The 19,221-nt window shown below is 39.6% G+C and overlaps 1 protein-coding gene across 2 annotated transcripts in view; it reads left to right on the top strand.

Moving 5' to 3' along the window:
* LOC110471139 (connector enhancer of kinase suppressor of ras 2) overlaps positions 1-19,221 on the top strand; it is a 172,280-nt gene that overhangs the window by 81,036 nt on the left and 72,023 nt on the right. For both annotated transcript variants that reach the window (XM_077786481.2, XM_077786480.2), the window contains 4 exons: positions 1,532-1,734; positions 3,029-3,116; positions 9,501-9,542; positions 11,991-12,110. In XM_077786481.2, coding sequence (XP_077642607.1) covers positions 1,532-1,734; positions 3,029-3,116; positions 9,501-9,542; positions 11,991-12,110 — 453 coding nt within the window. The remainder of the gene's footprint in view (positions 1-1,531; positions 1,735-3,028; positions 3,117-9,500; positions 9,543-11,990; positions 12,111-19,221) is intronic.

Here is a 19,221-nt window from a genome sequence, read left to right as displayed (position 1 = left end):
TGAGCCATGAGCAGCAGCTCCTGCACGTTCTCTGCTCAGACTCTGTCCTGAGCAGCCTGTGCCCTGCCCTGGCTGGATCTTCTGTTCCAGGCGTGGGACAGGCTCAGGAGAGCCTGCTCCAGTGCTCCTCTGGGCAAGGCCATGTTCCACTTTATTCCTGGTTCACAGGGGAATGTTCTGCTCAGGTGGGGGAACTCCAGGAGCTGGGATCCAGCAGTGGGACTGCTCCAGACCGAGGTGACAGGCACCCGTGGGCACAGCGGAGAGGGGACAGTGCCCTCCCTCAGCTCCCGTCCTGACAATGGCACTGTGGAGTGCTCCCATTCCAATAAGGCAGGAATTTGACCTCACCCTTCTTGTGTTAATAATTCCTCCCTTGACCCAAACCCTAAACTCCACCCTGTGACACCCTATAAAAACCCCACAACCCTGCCTTTGCATGGTCTTTCCTCTTCATCCTGCCCCTCATCCCCAGGGATAATAAATGGATTTTTGAGCTTTGTGGAACCAAGACCCACAGCTGCACTCTCCCTGGATGTGATGAGCTCTGTTGCAACGTGACACGACATGGGACAGACCCTGGGGCTCAGCACATGGGATCCTTTTTTCCCTTCCCTCAGGGACGTGGCTGAACCCAGTGAGTTGTGTTGGGCCGGGAGTGCTGCTGGCAGCAGAGGCTGTGTCCCAGACTGGGTGCTGTTAACATTGTAAAGATTGTTTCTGGAGATCTGGAAGTCTCGGGGTCCGGGTGTCGAGATGACCCTGAGAATGTAAAAGTCTTTTTCTCCCAGCCCGTGCAGCCAAAGAAGAAGTTGGGATGCGTAGGATTGACTTCTCAAGGTTGTTTATTTTCCTTTAGCTAGAACATTCTTTCTTGGACCTGCTGAACTCTGTCCAGCAGGTTGGCCATGGCATTCTGTCTGCCCTCTAGGGCAGTGTTTACATTTTATACCAAAAAATACATGTACTATGTTTACAATAATGTGCCAATATCTATCATTTATATTGGACTGTGTGTCTCTACCTTAAACCAATAGAAAAGTGTCACCATCACACCAAGACATGGAGGACAAGAAGAAGGAGAAGAAGGCTGGGACATGCCCAAATCCCTCTATTTTGTCCCCTTGAACCCCATTCTAAGAACCCCAAAATTCTACTTTTTCACCCTGTGTTAATTCACCTACCATACTACTCAAACCCTTGTGGCTTGCAATTTCTCATACCAAGTTGGCAGTTTTTTCCATGGGCTAAAATGGAAGCCACAGGTGTTTTTGACTTCGTGCCAAGGTCCCCGAGCCCCCTGCCAGGGTCTGGAGACAGCCAGGGCAGCCAGAGGGATCTCCTACATTCCTACATGTAAGGAAGAGATCTCTTTTGGAGATCTCATGTGTCCCAACCCAAATATTCCAGTTTAATCTCAACCCAGCTACTCCCAGCCACCCTCTCAGCCAAGGCAATCCAGGATGTTTCTCCTCACAGTTTGGTTCATGCAGCTGACCACACAATATATCTACCTTCTTCTTTCCCCCAGAATTATGGTTTGGAGACTGAAAACCTGAGAACTCTGTCTCACAAGCTGAATGCCTCAGCCAAAAACCTCCAGAACTTTATAACGGGTAGGAGGAGGAGTGGCCATTACGATGGCAGGGCCTCCAGACGACTGCCAAATGATTTCCTTACCTCTGTTGTTGACCTGATTGGTGCTGCCAAGAACTTACTCGCCTGGCTGGACAGGTAATTAACTGCTCCTCAATCCCTTGTGCATGAGAATAATTCTTTGGGGAGTTTTGTATTTGTTCTTTCTTTGCCTCTGTGATTCTTTTATTCTACTATTGAAATGGGAGGTCTGGAATTCTAGCTCTAAATTTTTAGAAATTTGTGAAATAATGGAAACAAATTTGTCAGGAGACAAAATTTGTTACAAAAATTTGTTAAAATTTGTTAAAATTTGCTCTAGATACCTTTTGAGATTCTTTCAGTCAGATTTTTGTGTGAAATGAATATTTCTGTGCTATTCTCACTGCCACAACGGGTAACATCCTCAGAAATTTCAGAAGGAAATTTCAGGAAGGAAAGCTTGTGGAGTTTGAGCTGTCTTTCAGGCATCAAAATGACACAGAAAAGCTGGAGTTGAACAAATCAATTAAGAACGTTCAAAATAAAAGATAGTACTTCCTTAGTCTGAAAATTAAATGTTCTTATTTATCAGGAGTAGACTGGATGTGTTAGGCACATGGTTAATGCTCAACAACCAGTGCTGGTGCTTTACATTAATGAACTGAGAATTTGATTAAAAGTATCTTTGTGACAGTGGCAAGACAGAAACCAAGACACAAACCAGCTTTTTTCCTTGTTTGGAAAAAAACAAACATTGGCATGTTTTATTTTGTAGTTATAGCAGTGAATAGCTTTATCTGGAGTTGGAATGCTCTGGAACATATAAATGGCACCTTAGAAATCACAGTGAGAGTGAATCACCCTCCTTTAGAGGATTTGTATAATCCTGGTGACATCTTCCTAACCTAATGCCAGCAGTCATATTCTCTCAGGCTATGACCTTGTCAGCTCTTATAAATTCAAACGGGGTCAGATTCAGCCAGAATTTGGAAAGCCTGAAGAGAATCTGAGTGTGCAGGAAGCTGTGACTAAGTAAGCATTACTGTGCTCTCTGAATTAAGGTGCTGATTGCTGCTGAGGAGTGATGTCATACCAGAAATGCCATCTTTTTCACAAGCAGTACAAAGAAAATCTGGGCTGTTTATAGTTATGTGAAAGCTCCTATTTCTACTCTCCATAAGAATGAGAACTTCTGATGTGCTGGCCAAAATCCAGTTTACATCCTGCCTGCATTATTTTTGTTTCAAAAGTGTATATTACAAAAATTGTGCAACTTGCTGCTGGAGATGAGAATGATTTGGCATTTCTGTGCTGTAGAACTCACCTCTGATTTGCATATATCTGCCTATAGTGTAAATTCTTCATAAACCTGTCCCTAATTCTGCATAAACCTGTCCTTTCCCTGTCCCAGGTCTCCGTTTGTCAGCGTGACAGAATATTCACTGCTGAAAAACAACATTGTTCAACTGTGCCTGGAACTAACAACCATTGTGCAACAGGTAAGAGTGGCTCTCTGCTCTGAGTCCTTGCACATCACTGCTTACAAACTGCAACAGTAAAAATAACTACAGCCCAAACATCAGCAGAAAAGTTGAAACAGCATTACCTCCCTGTTCTTTACATACTCTCATTTTTTGGGAGGGACAAGAAGATATTTGGATGTTGGGGATCCTCCTGGATAGATTGAAGGATGGTGTGAAGTTAAAAATAATCCATTTTGCTCTTGAGTGGACAATTTCATGTCAGGTGATTTGCCACCATGCAAGTGTTAAACAGAAGAATAAAGCCACAGTGGGAAACAGCTTAACTACTGCTAACAGGTTGCTCCAGATTAAAATATGTGTGATCCAAAATGTTTTGGGGACAAGTTCCCAAAACACATACAAATACATCCAGAACCTGCACTGTAGCTTCTTCACTAAAAGGAGAGCCAGTAGTATGGAAGTTTTTAGGCATGAACACAAAAATATTCATAACATTAAACCAACTAAGTACAGAACAGATAATGGTGACAGTGTTATCATCACCGACACTCATCAGTTAATTGTAATATACAACTCCACAAGTACATAAAGATAATTTATCTGGTCTTTAGTTCTATATAATATGATTATAGAATATCTTGAGTTGGAAGGGACCCATCAGAATCATCAATTCCAACTCCTGGCCCTGCACAGACACCCCAAAAATCCCACCCTGTGTCTGAGGGTGTTTTCAAAAAACTCCTTGGAGTCAGGCTTGGAGCTGTGACCCCTCCAAGAACAGAATAGGAATAGAATAGAATAGAATAGAATAGAATAGAATAGAATAGAATAGAATAGAATAGAATAGAATAGAATAGAATAGAATAGAATAAGTCTCTGGCAGTGTCTGCCCTGAAGTGAGACAAGAGGTGACACACAGGTACTGAAAGACTGAGGGTAAATTAGTTTTACAAATATTTACAATGAGCTGCTCCCCTTGTGAGCAGATAAAATATTTATGAGACAAAAGAGTGTTTCTGCAATATGTGGAGAGGTCAAAGAATGGGCAGGGCTGTTTTGGAATGAAGAAAAGGAAAAAGATGAGAGGGTTGAAGGAGGGAAATCAAGAAGAAAGCTTAGTTTAAGCTCCAGTTTAGTAGGGACTTTAGGCTGGGTCTGTCTCCAGTGCAGAGGACTCCCCTGCCTGCCCCTGTGCTCTGCTGCCATGGATTTCCATGCACCCTCCCAGCAGACCAATGACAGAACTTAATTTCAAATGCTTTTTGGAGCAGTGATGGAGTAGTAGTAGTAGTAGTTCTGAAAACATTTTTTTCCCTCCACTTAAATTTTATTTCAGTTCTTGGAGCTAAAGAACTAAGGCTGATAAATATGTCATTGTATATTACACTATTATCCTTAATTTATAATAGTCAGCTTTATTCCTACTGGAAATCTTGTTCTTTATGCATTTTTGCAGCAGAAAACAAAGATCCTTTTTCTCTTTTCTTAGTTTAGAAATTCCTATGTCGGCACTTAATTATTTATGTATCTTTATTAAGCTTTCTCTTACAAGGTGCTTATAGCACCAGGCTATTTTTGATTTACATACTAAGCAAAAGGAACTTCTCTACAGTATAAAAAGTCCAGATTCTGATTCTGTCCTTCAGCTGATATTGCACTTTGTTTGTGTGAGTTTGATTTTTCCCTGTAGTCCAGGTGAAAATAGAGTAATTTTGAATTGCTGCCTCCACTTCTGTTCATGTCCCAGCTTTTGGCAGATGAAATTCTGTTCTCCTCTGCCAGCAATAGTTTGGTTCTTTATTTTTTCCAGTCCTTCAGCTCTAGTCCCACAGCTGTCCTCCTTTTGACAACTTAAAAACAATCTTTTAGCATAAATTCCAAGTCATTCCAAGATGAAAAATGCTTAGTTAGTGAATGGGTTATGCTTTAAATATGCTTCAGGTTACAAATCAAGTTTTGTCTTTTCTTTATCTTATTGTCAGATCTGGCTTGTTTGATGGTTGTCTATTAAGTTCTTTTTATGTTATATTAAACTTAGCACCAGAAAGAGCAGATAAAACCAAATCAGTCATAGAGAGACATCTTTGCTGTCAATAAATCTGAGAAAAATTTACTTTAATGCGTGAAAGCAGAAATGTCTCACCTAAACCAGAACTGCAGGCTCAGCTGTAGGCTGGAATATGCATTGAAAGGCATAACTAATAGAAACCTGGGTCTCAGACCCTTTCAGATGCTCCTTGTTTTATGAATTATATACATTTTAAATACCTCGTTCAGCCAGTGTGAAAGCAGCAGTCAAGGGTACAGATCTGGCACATTAAGTGAGGAAAGTCTTTGACATTTTGTGCAAATTGAACACGGTTTGTGTGCACAACCTGCAGCTGCCACTCCAGGTGAATTTTCTAACAGGGACATTACTCTGGAACCTTAGTTTGATATTGAAAGTGCTTATGAATCTTCATGCTTGGATGTCCTGTGTGCTCTGAGTGACACAACCTTAGATCAAATTTATTTTTTATTCTATTATTATTATTTACATACCATGCAAATGCTATGATGAATAGTCACTTATATAACTTTAAACAGCATCTGCTCATGCTGGTTAAAAGAAAACCTCATTCTCTAATTTTAGACGATTTACAGCTGTCCTTTTCAGTTTGGAAATGTGCTTTATTCTGCTCAGTTTTCTTAACCCTTTTGATCACTTTCACTAAGCTAATGTGAAAGAATTCAGTCATGCACAGAGCTGCAGAAACATCCTGATTTTGAGGTGCAATGTCCCATCAAAATGTGTTTATAACAATATGCAAAAAAGCGCATTAGAGCAGGGCACTGAGATGTTGGAGCTCTCTGCTGCCTTCAGCCTGAGGCACAGCTCAGGTTCAAGGTGCACTCACTCTCCTGCCTGCTCTGAAATGGATCCACCAGGATCACTGAACCAAATTTGGGGTTGGTCATGATTTAGCACCAAGGCTGCCCTGAGGGACAGACAGCCGGAGGAACTGGGGAAGAATTGCTTTGGAATTTTGTTTATAAAATGCAGCCATTGGTTAATTTTTCATTAAGCAGAAAGAGTTTCCCAGTCCCAGAGGCAGCTGGGATTCGATTTTTTCCTCATTATGTCCAAGATGTTTAAATCTGAGGTAGATGCTTTTGAAGAACAAACTCTCTCAACAAAAAGAGTCTGTGTCTTACCAAAGGATGTCAGCACAACCCAGCCTTTTCCCAACAAAAACCAAACAAAATTTTGCTTGTTCTCCATTCATTACTGTCTAATTAACCTCTCTGATATAAATTCAGGCACCTTATAATGGATTTTGCCCTATTTTTAGCCAAAGACTGTTTAGGATGAAGCATGGCTTTTCTGGTTTTTTCAAGCCATCTAGTTTGCACTGCAACTGATAGGAATTGTTGTTTCTTAGTAACTTCTGTGCCTGGTGTAAATTTTAAATTAGCCTCCCCTGAGAAGGTGGTTGGACCAGATAACCTCCAGAGGCCCCCTCCAGCTGAATTATCCTGTGATTCAGCAGCTGCCATGCAAAACCTGGGTGTTATTTTCAGTTTGAACTTTGCAGACTTCAGCTTTCAGCCCCTCCACCTTATTTTGCTTGCATTTGCTAAAGAACATTTCACCAAACATCTGTTCACTTGTTTCTAAAAATACCCTCTGATCAAGTCTCTACCTTTGAACCAAGTAAAATGAGTCAGTTCTGTGCACTTTCCATTGTATATTGGCCTAATTCCAGAGTGATCTCTTTCTTTTGAATGTCTAAATTTGAGAAGTATTTAATTTTATGTGTACCAGCAATGTATTTTGAAATATGATTTTGTCATATTGTCATGCTGTAGAACTTTCTCATGGTGGGAAATGCTCCTCTATAGGATTTAATTCATTTTCAATAGTTGACTTAACTCACACTGCTTTATAGAACTAAGTTAATGAACTCAATATTTCATTTTTTTTGTTTGTTTGTTTTATGTTAACTGTCCTCAAGAACTTGCCATAAAACACTCTTTGTGGAATCTGCAAAATTTTGCGGTACTTGTATTCTTTTCTTCTTTCGAAATTAGAAATTGAAATTTTGACTAGTGCGTGGGTAAGCACCAGTCCCATTGACATTTTCTCTTTATGATTATGCAGAGGAGCAGTTTCACTTTATCAGAGACAAAGGTGGGCTGCACTTTGAATTTTGGATATTTAGGACAGTGCAGTCCTTGCCTGGTTTGCAACACTGCAACTGTGACTGGATTTGTAATTCCTGGGTTTTATCCTCTTACAGATGGGAAATAGAACACAGCTACTTATTTAAAGGTTATTTTAAACTTTAAGAACAAATATTTTTATCATGTCTTCTTGCTACTGGAGAACATTGAAAGAATGTGACTATAACTATTATTTATTTTCTAAGAAAAATAGATCAACATCCTAAAAATGGTAGTCCTGGAAGATTATTTTTTTAATGAGATCCCTAGTGCATTGCTATGTATCAGAGAGAAAGAAATCAGAAGGATATTGTGACCTACATATCTTAATATTTTAGTGTAACACTGCAAGTGCTTTTAACCTCTCAGTTAAACTAGTCTGATGTATTTTAAAAAGTAGTCAATATGCATCTATTTTGGAAGGAATCCCAAAGCCATTAACATTTTTCATGCTAATGTAATCTTGAATGTGCATCATAAGTACAGCTAACATTAATTCTGCTCTACAAAACAGTAAAATTTCAGTTTTACTATACATAAGTCTTCTATTCTTTGACCTGAAGTAATTAAGTTTGTTCAGAGGGAGGTTCATATTGTATTTCTAGCACAGAAATTAAAGGAATCATTTAGACAGGAACATTAGCTCTGGAGTCAAGCTGGAAGCCCTGCTGTGATCATTTTGTTCTCTTGGTACGTGGAGGGTTAAAAGGAGATGGTGGATGAGCTGTTTGAAGTGTGCAAAACTTGTAGGGAAAACTGCCTTGGGCATTGCCAGCCAAACTGACTAATTGATTTTTTTTTTTTTTTTGTGCTCTAGAAAATAACAGTATGAATACAGAGGAAACATCAAAGGGATACTTGACCATGAAATGCTAATATAAATTCTTCTGTGTTGCTTGATGCTCTCCAGCTTCTGATTTTGACTTTCTTATTCTGTAGCCATATTCTTTACACTGTAGTCACTTAGAAATTAATTTCTCCACAGGAGCAGCAATCCTCCAAAATAAATATTGACCCTGAGAGCTGAGGGAGGGGCAGTTCCTTGGGCTGAGGTTTTGGAGCAGCTGCCTCAGACGGGCTCAGGGAAAAAATCCTCGAAGGGACACCCAAGGGACAAGGTTTGGGAGCTGGATGGGAGCAGCCAAGGTTTGGGCTGCTGAAGAGGGGAGCAGAGACCTCCAGAGGGGGTCCCAGCCCAAACTGAGTGTTCAGGGTACAGGGAATGAGGGGGAATTGTTCTGTGTGAGAGCTGAAGCAATCAGTTCCTGTTGCTAATACATTAAGATGTAGTAAAAGAGGAAAAAAAGAGGAAATCTTGAGAACTACAGAGAATCTTAAGCTGCTTGAAGGGGTATCACAGAATATTCTGAGCTGGAAAGGACCCACATATCAGTCCAACTCTTGAGATAAAAGCCTCAGTCTTGATGGTGCCATCTCCAGGCTCTGGCCCATTGAGGGAATCTTAAGTTACTTGAAGGGACCTTTCAGGTATTATCAATAAGTTAAATTTTACTTGGAAGCTTATTTAAGGGAAAAAAAAAACTAAACCAAGAAGACAAGTTTTTAACATTATCCCATATATTGCTCTGTAGAAAGCCTTTTCCAGTGTGGCAAGGAGAATGATTTAACAATTTCCCAACGTGATACGGGGAGAGGGAGCCTGGCCAGGGCTGTGCTCAGAGGGAACCAAGGCTTGGGGAGACCCTGTTTTAACCTCACTCTGCTTGGAAGAGATATTTTCCTGCATTTTCCTTTTTATTTTATATTTTAGCAGAATAGAAGCTGAGATTTGTAGTGGCAGGAGGAGGTGGGGCAGAGCTGCAGGGGTTGGGTCAAACCCCTTTGCCACGGCTGTGTCTCAATTTCCAGAGGGTCACACTGAGGGAAATTTCAAACATTTATAAGTAATAGAGGCAGTTTAGCAATTTGTATGGTTTGTTTCATGAAAAAAAAACAATATTTTAACCCCTGTAAAGCAAAAAGCAAGGTAAGGGTGACATTGGAATTATGGACTGTAAGATTGATTATTCTTAAAATGATTGCTAAAATAGGAAAATGACTACTCCAGAAGTAACAAGTCTTAAGGTTCATCAGGAATAAGTTATGGATTGTTAACAGCATAAAACTTTCTTTCATTTCCTAATAGGAAATTTAATGTGACATTCATTTAATTTGTTTTGTTCTGCTTTACCACAGGATTGTACGGTGTATGAAACAGAAAATAAAATTCTCCATGTGGTAAGTAATTCTGCTTTGGTATTCTCTATTTTTACCCCACACTTGGAAATTAATTCTTCAAAAAATAAGGCTGCTGTAGGAATATAAAGTTCCTCATTTTTTGGCATAATTTCTGATGAATTATATCAGCTGCTAAAAATTAAAGTTCCCCACAGTAATGCTCTCTGTTATAGCTACAGTTAATTACAAATACAGAATTATTGGTTTAGGTTTAGAGGCTGCATAATATTCTGTATAGTTAATATTCCTACCAGAATGGCTGGTCAGATCCATGGACCTGGTGCATCACTGGTTGTCAGATTTTGTGCCTTCAGAACTCAAAAAAATCTGATGACAGAGGGGAGGGGAAGAATCTTATTCAAGATTATTGATTAGATATTGGCCTTTAAGTTGAAATACTTTATGTTTTCCTGGTACCAGCACAGAAGCCTGTACTGACACTGAGATAAAGCCTGTGGTGAAAGGGAACTCTCAAAGGATTTACAAGTTCAGATAAGCTTTTGACAAGCTCTGCCCAAATGCCTGACTCTTTTTTTCTTCTTTTTTTTTTAAAGCCTTTTGCACATACTCTGCTTCCAGCAGGGATTAAAATCTGTCATAAAACATTGATGTGCTGTTAAATTTAGAAAGCGTGCAGTGACTTTTAGAGGAAAAAAAAAAAAGCTTACTATAGCAAAGCTTGGGTATGAATAGAACCTTTAAAAACACCTGATACCTTCTGGGATTTGGGGTGTACACACACACACACTCACACACACACACACACACATATATATATATTTACATTTATATTTATATATTTTCACCTTTTAGCCCACAGTTCTAACTTTGGCGGGTACACCTTCCATAGACCAGGCTGATTTGATTGAAAACTTCTTTGTTGTTTATTTTACGAAAAAAAGTATTCTCATGAGGCAACTCCAAGGTTAAAGCATTACAGTAGAAAGTAGAAAGTATTGCTCTCTTTGGGGTTTAGTCTGCATCTGATCTGGGAAAATGCTCTCAAATGTTGAGGCATAGAGAGGTTTTTAGCTGGAGATTTTGGTAATATCTTGATATGCAGTGGTTCAGAAGCTGTTTGAAGGATGCACTCACACACAGGGCACCCACTACACTGGAGCTTTTTGCTATTTTTGAGTTTCTCCATCCCTGCTGGGAGAAGATGAGACCCAAACTCTGCTCAGGGGTTCTGGCCCCAAGCTGAAACTGCTTGGAGTATTTGTGGAAGTGGTGACCTTTAGCTGCAGCCACACTCACCTCAGTGGGATGCCTTGCATTTGCAGCTGATACAAATTCCAGATGCCACAGCCCAGGCTCCAGAGCTGTCCTTGGATTTCCAGATGAGTAACTGCACAGTGAATGGAAACCCAACCTACAAATTTAGGCAGTTAACTTATTCATTGTGACAACTTTACTTGTTTAACTTCTGTGGATAGTGTCAAATGAGATATTAGAAAGCCTCATGGTTTTGCAATTGCCTGAAACAAAACTTCCCTGAAGGGATTTCACTGGAATTTGCTATAATTAGGAAAAATGAGAGTACAGTCCCCAAAGCAGAATAGATGCACACAGCACAGCCTTGACCAGAAACCCATCCTGAAATTCTGTTAAATGAATTCTTTCAAACATTTTTAGGCAGAGACTTTTTGAGGGAGTGTATTTTAAACAGCATGCAGAAATTTGGGAATAAATCCACATGAATGTTGTTTGAGAGTTCAGCTCAGCTCCTCTCTGACCTACAAACTTTGTTTTGACAGATGGGTTGGATTTGTCAGACCCACTGTCCATGCAATGGAATTAATTTAAAGGAATTTCTGTGGATTTGCATTAAGATTTTGAGATCTTTAGCTGGAAGGCAGGATACCAAAATCATTGCATAGTTGTGGTGATGTAGAATATCAGTTAAAGGATGTGTTCAAAGATGCATAAGAATTTTACTTCAGGAAATGGGTTAACTTAGGCATTTCTCTGCCAGGGTGATTTTTTTAAAAAGGAAATTTTCCAGGTTGAAGAGCAGAATTCACCTAATTGTCACAGTTGGTAGGGATGATGTCATGATTTGGTAGCCAAAATAGGTTATTCAGTTGCATAATACATTTATTTTGACATACTTCACTCAACTCTCATTGTATTTATAATCATCAGGATAAAGTTCATTGGGTTTGTTCTTTTGTTTTTAAAGTGTACATGGTTGGAGTGGAGAAGATAATTTAGAGATACAGATATTCTTCTACAGCAGAACTGTACATACATGTACAATTCCTTGACATTTATGGATATTTTCTGTTCCTTTAACCACTTTCCCTTGACTTTCATACACCTGTAATTTTTACAGTGCTAAGAATTAAAATAATCTGTTTATTCTTGGTTAGTTCTTAGAATAAGAACTTCTTCACTTGTAGTTCCAGTTGGATATGAGATATTCTATTGCCTTGTTTTCCTTTGCAGTGTAAAACCCTGTCTGGGATTTGTGACCACATCATTTCCCTCTCTTCTGACTCTCTGGTGTCCCAGTCTGCACATCTCGAGGTCGTTCATCTCACCAGCATCATGCCCAGTGAGGGGTTGGTAAGTAGCAAAGCAGTTTCAAGTTTAACTCTTAAAATGCCCTGAACAAGCCCCTGTTTTATTAAAGCCTTACCTAAGACTTCATATGTAACTGTGTGAGTTTTAAATTTATGATCCTTTGACAGCCAGATTGCAATTTTTGGAGTGCACTGAAATAATCCCCAAATGCAAACACATACAAATAAAATTAACTAATGTCATTCATGTGCTTTCAAAATGATTAGAGGAAGGTCTGTGCCTTGGACTTGAATAAATGGAGTTATATGCCTCCTTAATGATCAGTTCAAATAAAAGTTCCAAAACTATCATCCCAGGAACAAAATAAATCTCTTTTATTTGTAAATTGTTGCTCACTGAGCAGCCTGGTTGGATGGCTCTGGACATCCCAGCTGCTCTGCATTGGTGCTGGGTCACAGCAATGAAATGTTCTGCAGGAACAGTTTCAGAATTATTTGGCTACAGCTTTCAAATATTAATGCACTGATATGTTTTTTGGGACAATGGATTTTTGTGACATTTTAGTGGTTGGTGGGTAAAGATTTCTGCCTCCCCTCAGTAATCCCTTATTTTGCAACCACTTGATATTGGTGGGCTGTAGGAATGTAAGGGTTGTGCTTGGGAACCTCAGACCCCAATAAAAGCTGGAGTGGAAGGTGGCACTGCAGGCACTGAGGTGTTCTCACTCACTCTCCTCAAGAGCCAGTGCTGCTTTTCCCAGCACAGTCTCCTAAACTGCCTCCAGCTGCCTTCTCAGAATTCTTCTTATTTTTATTTTCTCTCTACAAGAAGAGTAATTCAGGAATGTTGCTTCTGGGTTGAAGGAAGCAGTTGTAGGAGGTAAAATAAAGGGGAAGTGGGGAGTGAAATTGGCAGCCATGAGGCTTATCCACAGAAAACCCCCAAACTGACAAATCAAAATCCATTTGAGTGCCGCTCTACACCTTGTGACGTTTCCTCTTTGTAAGACAGTGTGATTTACAGATTTTAAATTTCTGTTAGTTGAGACACTTCATCTTATTTCAACATCTTCCCCTTTGTTCTGACATTGAATAACGACAAACGTCATATGCAAATACTGTCAGAGTTACAAGGGCATAATTACTCTGAGGTATGCATATTAATCTGAGAATGGCATATTTTAATAACATGAGTAGGTGTTGTGTGACTGCACAAGTTTACTTTATTCTTAGGCTGATTTAGTCAACAAAGAACATTACCACAACATAAAGCACATTCAATTTTAATTCCGTGGCATCGCAGATGCTCAGCCCAGTGTGTAATCCCGAGCACAGATACAATTCCCTCGCTGTGCTGCTGCATCCTTATGGCCAAACGTGTTCCCTTTATGGCCCAGTTTCCCCTCCAGGTCTGATTTCTGGGTTAGTGCAGGGTACCCAGGAAATACAGGTCAGTACATTTGCTGTGGATATCTCAGTGATTTTGACTTGCATTAGGGTTACTACACCCTTCAGGCCAGCACTCTGCATTGTTCTCCTTTCTGTGCAGAAATGGGATGCATTTCTGCTGGTCTAATTAGGGGAAAGTTCATTATCAGTGCTGCAGAGAAGGTGAACACAGAGGTGCATTTTCCTCAGAGATGATGGAGCAGCATGAGCAGGGCTTGGTGCTGCTGATGCTTCCATGCAGTGATGGCTCTGCAGCTTGGACGGGGGTAGGCTGGGGGAGGACAGGAGTGGAATCTACCCAAAAACAGCATTTTCTGTGGGGAACTGAGGCTGAGGCAGATGTCTGTCAGCATTTCCTGTGGGGAGCTGAGATTTCCTGGTGTGCAGGCTGAGGCAGGTGTCTGTCAGGAGCTCTTGGCAGGAACTGCCCATAAAGACCTGAGTGTGACTTGAGCTGTGCAGTGACCCAGGTGAGAGCTGTTGTATAAGGTGCTGGGGCCTTTCCCATGGTTCACATCCCCTTTTTTCCTGGTAGAACTTGAGGAGCTGTGCTGGAATGGTCCTGGCTGGATGGACCAGGGCTGCAAGAACTTTGCTGTGGTTCTCCATCCACAACACGCCCCCGTGAGTTAGGAGCCAACAAAAGAGCAGGGAGTGGGCACTGCTGACAGAGGACATGAGACAAATACTGCAATCAAAATTGCCTGGCAATTTATCCTTTTTTCCCCCTTTTTTTCCCTTAGATGAAGTGAAATCACAGTGAATGAGTGAGTTTTCTGTGCCTAATTGTGAAGACGCTGTAGCGTGTTAGGTTGGAAAGTTCCTTGTAATCAATTTTGCTGACACTGTGTTCTGTTTAGAAGAAAATATGAAAAAGGACTATAAATGGGAATAAAAGAAAAATCATGTGAAAAGGAAAAGAAAACATTAATCAGAATCAAATATAGAACAGAGTAATGAATTACAAATGGCTTTCTCATGATTGTATAGAGGATTTTTTCCACAGGATATCTGCTCCATTCAAGAGAGAAATGAGCACTATTCAGTGAATGGAAAGTATTCAGAGTTCCATTTTTATCCTTATCATTCAGTGTAGGGGTTGAGGCCTGATTTACCACACTCCAGCTAAGCTCTGCGGTCCCTGGAGTTACTAATTTCATCCTGAGTTGTTTTATTTACTTTTTATATGGCCTTACTGAGTGCTTCACAGACACTAATTAATTCATCCTCACAACACACTTGTGAAAAGGATACTGTAATTTTAGTTTTAGAGGTAGGAAGCTAATGAACAGCAGTTGGTGTCAAAATCGCCAAAAATGTGTTTTTCAAGAGTGGCTTACTGTACCATTTTTCAGAACATTTGTTACCTTTATAGCAAGAATTTAAAACATAGGCTCTCTTGGGCTTAAATCTAGCTCTAATTTTCACTACTGAGAACAGGGTTCATCCAGGGTTGGCACCTAGAAAACAAACACAATTATTTCCATTGGAGCAAAGTGTGTTGCATTGTAAATCACTCACATTTATGAAAGAATTCAGTTATCTGGAATTATATTCAGCTGACTAAATTATGAGTCTTCCCAAGTTTTCAAAAATCCATTTGCAAAATTTTTATTACATGCCTTCTAATTTCTTCCCAAAACGAGCCAGGAATCCTATTGACATTGCATAAGCTCCCACATAAACAGAATTAATTTCCAGGTCCAAGTCCACGCAGTTGCTGCATGGAGTCAGAACTCCTGCAGGGCAGTGTCTGTGTGTTTAATTGTGTAAATAAATTCTGGATCATAAAGCATTTTCACAAAGGGACTCTAAGTCTTTGGAATGTGCATTTTCAGTTCTAGCATTTTCGAACTTTCTGTCTGTGCTTTTATGAGCTTTATGTCACCCTTTGTTTTTTTTATCCCTCTCTAAAATACCTTCTTTGCATTCAGCTTTATTAAAGCCTGGCCTTATCTGCAGCCCTCCCAGGACACTCTGTGTGCTGTGCTTTCCTGGCAGTTTGCTGGACAAAGGAATTTGCATTGGGAACACTCAGTTTGGAGTCTGTTCCAGGGGACTCCGTTTGTATCCTGATCTCTGTGGGCATTTTTTGGCCTCCAGAAATATATTGGGGTTTATTCTTCTCTTTTTCCTTTCCTTACCCAGCTTCACTGGTCAAGCTTGTTCCTCCTTTTCCCTATTTTGCCACTAATTTTTCAGTGGCAGATATTGAAACACCCTCCATGTATTTTCTATTTCATTTTGAAGTAACTTTAAAGATTGTAAAGCACTTTTTCTCCTAAATTGTAGTACTGGGTATGGTAATACCATTAATATCTGAAGTGCACAGCATAACCAGCACAAACAAGATGTCTGGAAGGCAAAGCTTTGTTTCAAACAATCAATTTGATAAACTTCAAATAAATTCCTGCACTAAAAAAGTATTAAATTGTGAGAATCACTGTTAGCTCTGGCAGAACATGCAGACATAAATTTTTAAGAAATCGAATAGAATAAAATAACTTTGTGATTTAAGAAAATTGCCTCCCCACTTTTAATTTTTTTGGCTTGATGGATCCAAAATAAGCCCTTGAGCCAGGAGTCTGGGTTGCTGTTGGCAGCTCCTGAGCTTGCTGCTAAATCCTTGGGGATGAAGGTTGATGAAAGGCTGGAGAACCTTGCTATGATTTACCTCCTTCTATGCCCAGAGCCAGCTTTGGAGCAGTTTTGCTGTCACATAAACAGGCAGCGTTTTATTGGAAATTTTATAGAGATACAGAATGGGATCATAGAATGGTTTTTGAGGTTTGGGGCTTTTTTCCCCCCTCCTGCTCTTGGATGATTGGGGATTGTCCATAGTGAGAGATTATTACAGCCAGTATTATTTCAGATGAAACTTTTTTTTTAATCTTCTGAACTTGATGTCCAGCTCATATACCCAGAGACCTTTCTGTGTGACATGCAGCTTTAATCTTATTTGATGAGATTAATGATTCCTCCTAAGCAGGAGATTCTAAATGGAGAAGCAGTTAGGGTTTTGTTGTTTGCATTTGTATCTTTTGATGTCTGTGGAATGTTTTCTTCTTTCCTTCTGGAATAAAGGAGGACTTTTATCCTTCTTCCTTTCACTTTTTATTCTCTTTCTCTCTGTTGTCTGGGCTTCCCCCCTACTGATAGAATCAGACCCGCTTTAATTAAGATGTATGCTGCTAATATCCAGAGCCTTCTTAATTTTTCTGCAGAGGGAACTTTTCCTGTTTCATTCTAAGAATTTAAGGAAAGTAAAGATTTTTATTTATAAAAATAAAATTTTTTATTAAACCAGCTGTGTAATGTTGGAAAAACAAAAAAGCTGAACAAAGAGCCAAGCTCCCAGATGCACAGAACCTTCTTTAAGAAGGATTATTCATCTATCCAGTGACCAGCTACCCTTTTAAATAATGCTTCTCTTTCTCTGGAATTTGTGATTTAAGGTGTTGGAAGCCAATCTTTCCCATTTTTACAAGAAAGGAATTTCAAGGTAGGCAAGAAGAAAAAGTAGAATATGAAGGCAGCTTTTTTAATGGGAATATGCCTGGCCTAAAACTGTCAGGGTGTTCATCTAATTATTTAGAATTATTTTATAAGGCTTACATAAACTTGACAAATTTCCATCATGCTTGACATATAAAGGTTGTCATAGCCTAAAAGCTGAAACAAACCCAAATTTTCTTATACAGAAGAATAAAATAAATTACTCTCTTAAGTCGTTTAAGAGGTGGAACTTGTCTTGCAGGAAGGAAAGTAAAGGTGTTCAAATTTGGGCAAAGGACTGCAACATATAAGGCAGAAAAAAAAATTTTGAGAGGGACTTTTAATGGTATGAAATTTAAACACAAAACTCCATCACCTTCTCAAAGCACTATCATGGCATTCATTTAAATGCATTTCTGTAACTTTGATAGTTGAAATAAGATTAAAGAACCACTTTTTATGGGGCAAAAGATCAAGGGGTGTAAGAGTTCCCTGATCATTTGTGGCATAACAAATCTGCATCTCTGCTTCACTGCTTGCCTGTGCTGGAATAATTGTTGACACTTAAAAACACACTGCTGTCATTATATCCTGTTAATTAGCCAGATGATTCTGCAAGAAAATTTTCAAGGAAATTCCCCTGACAACTGGATATGCTGTTTTCTGGGGAAAAGTCTTTTCAAAGTGGGGTTTTAAATGGTTGATGCCTTCCCATATGTTTTCAAAGGTCAGATTTTAATTAAAAACCTTTAATTCATTTTGTCAATAGGGGACAGTGGCAGTTACTCAGAAACAGCCAGGTCTCTTGATTTGATGCCTGAGAAACATTTCCTTGTTCTCTAACATAGGTCAGTGTCATTCTTTGGAGTTTATGCCTGACACATCAGTTATTAAATAGCAACTATTTATTTCTAAATGTTCACCAGTCTGAGCCATCTTCACAGAGGAGACTCCTTGACTCTTGCCTTATCTTAAGATAAGGGGTACAGCTTGTTATTCTCTTCTCTGAGATCATTGTTGACATTCAAGAATAAGCCAGAAAGACTAAAACCCATTCTTGGGGAAAAAAAAAAAAAAAAAAAAGAGGAAAAAAAAAAGAAGAAGAGAGATGAATCATTTTGAAAAAGGACTCCAGTGATATTTTGCTTCTAAGGGCAGGAAACAGACTGGTAAGGGAACAAAAAGAAAGTTGGGAACTGAGTCCCTGGGATGGACGGGGTTGTGACAGGGAAGGACACGGTGGGACAGGGATGGACATTGCTGAGTTTGCAGAGCAGGAGAGGCAGACACAGCTGGGTGGAGAGGGCAGCAGTGGGAAATGGAAGGAAAGAGGCAGAGAATCCTCCATGCCCCCACTCCAGCAGGGTCTCTGCCACACTGCCAAACCTCTGCCTGTACCTGGCCACTCAAGGTGACCAAACTATTCTCTGGATATCACTGCCCAAGCTGAACCATTTGAAGTAAAAAATTAATATAAGAACTCTGATTTTCTTTTCATGCAGAATAATCTTTTCAGCTTTTCATATGTCAAGGGGATGCTCTGCTCCTGTTATGGTCAACAAGAATCAAGCTCATTATTTTTCTTTCGGGAAAACAAGGATGGAAGCTCTCTGTAGGATAATTTGAAGGCTATGAGTCATTCACTAAAATTGTTTATTTTTTTAATATATTCTTAAATTTTAATAACTAGGATGAAAGAGCAGCTAACAAAATGTAGGGTAATTCTGTGTGATTAGTCAGGTTTTATGACTCTCCAATGGCATCTGTTAAGATATAAAATTATAATTTGATTTTTTCCAAAAATACACAGAGACTAACAAGAGTCTAAGAACTTTAGGAAGAACTAAGTGGTAAAATTTAGTGAAAAGTTTAGCCCTCTGTCCTCTTGTGGCCTTCAAGACTTTAACCTGTTGGTTTTTTTGAGCGGGGAATGCATCTTGTCAAAGCAAGTGGGGTGTTAGGACTGTGATATTAAATTTGATATAAAAGTGTGGCTGTAAATGTGTTCCTGAGGTTGACCAAGTGCTAAAAGAGCAGAAATGTTGTGCAATGTTGTTGTGAAAAGTTCACTGTGGAAATTCAGCATAACTCACACTAGATGGACAAAATTTGTGCTCCAGGTTTTTAATGGAGATTTATAGTAAAATGTGACAAACCCCGGCTCAGGGAAGAAATGATGGTGGCTGGCTCCAGATCAGAAGGCTGAAGGA

Source organism: Lonchura striata, chromosome 4A (genome assembly GCF_050655825.1).
Source record: "Lonchura striata isolate lonStrDom1 chromosome 4A, ASM5065582v1, whole genome shotgun sequence".
NCBI classification, from domain to species: domain Eukaryota; kingdom Metazoa; phylum Chordata; class Aves; order Passeriformes; family Estrildidae; genus Lonchura; species Lonchura striata.
Note: the sequence above shows the minus strand (reverse complement) of the source record. Positions and strands in the feature narration are given on the sequence as shown.